This window comes from Lepidothrix coronata, unplaced genomic scaffold, assembly GCF_001604755.1.
Source record: "Lepidothrix coronata isolate B3197 unplaced genomic scaffold, Lepidothrix_coronata-1.0 Scaffold161, whole genome shotgun sequence".
Classification (NCBI taxonomy): domain Eukaryota; kingdom Metazoa; phylum Chordata; class Aves; order Passeriformes; family Pipridae; genus Lepidothrix; species Lepidothrix coronata.
This window is the reverse complement of record NW_016690341.1, coordinates 1,956,344-1,957,166: the sequence shown is the minus strand read 5'-3', so window position 1 is coordinate 1,957,166 and position 823 is coordinate 1,956,344. Positions and strand designations below refer to the sequence as shown.

Sequence of the window (823 nt, the reverse complement as noted above, 5' to 3'; positions counted from 1 at the left end):
ATGATCAAGTGGTTCAAAAATGAGCAGGAGGAGATGGACAAAGTTGTGTATCGGCTCCTGAAGGGAGATTAGTCTTTCCAGATCCTGGTCATTTTGAATGTCCTGCCTAAGCAAGAGGATATCTATGCATGCCAGGTGGATCATGTCAGCCTGCCAGTGCCCATCACCATGACCCAGGGCAAGTGACTGGAAATGGGGAGATAAAAAAGTGTTGATGAGAACTGCTTCTAGCTCTATGGGGACAGCAAGAAACAGGAAGAGATGTTTTTTGAGGGAAGCAATCTCTATGCCCAGGTCTTTACTGTCTGGACTGCTCTTCCAACAGAAACATGCTCTGGATCTGCTGTGAGCAAAAATTTGGCTGGAACAGTGGTCTTTGTGCTGGGCTTAGGCTTCATTGTGGTGGTACTTGTCATCTATCAGAAGAAAAAAAAGTGAATTATTCATGAGCTAAGAAGAAACCCGTTCTTAATGGGGCTGCAGAGAAATGTTTTAAAGCCTGTAATGTTTCACTAGAATTTAGATTTACCATGATAATTTCCTTGGGTTCCCAGCATTCGAGCGGGTTTCATATGGTCTAATCCAATATTGGCAGAAGCCAGTGATAGCTTTTAATTATTTTAACTGATGTTAGATTGGGCTTTCAGTGATGAGAAGTCATTTTAGAACTATCATCAGCTGCTGAAAGGTCAGCCTAGTTCTCTAAGATATAGTCCTCGGCTATGGTCATGTTTTCTTGTGAGTATCAAATTAGCTACTTCATTCCCAAATGTCTCCACATTACTTTGATATGGACATATTTTGTAGACTGTAGAAGCAAATA

The 823-nt window shown here is 41.4% G+C and overlaps 1 protein-coding gene across 1 annotated transcript; it reads left to right on the top strand.

The window, feature by feature from the left end:
- On the top strand, positions 1-438 carry LOC108504383 (HLA class II histocompatibility antigen, DQ beta 2 chain-like). Its single transcript, XM_017829262.1, is given in 2 exon segments — positions 1-178; positions 326-438. Coding segments are annotated over 2 exon segments (291 nt in total).
- Positions 439-823: the final 385 nt, after the last annotated feature.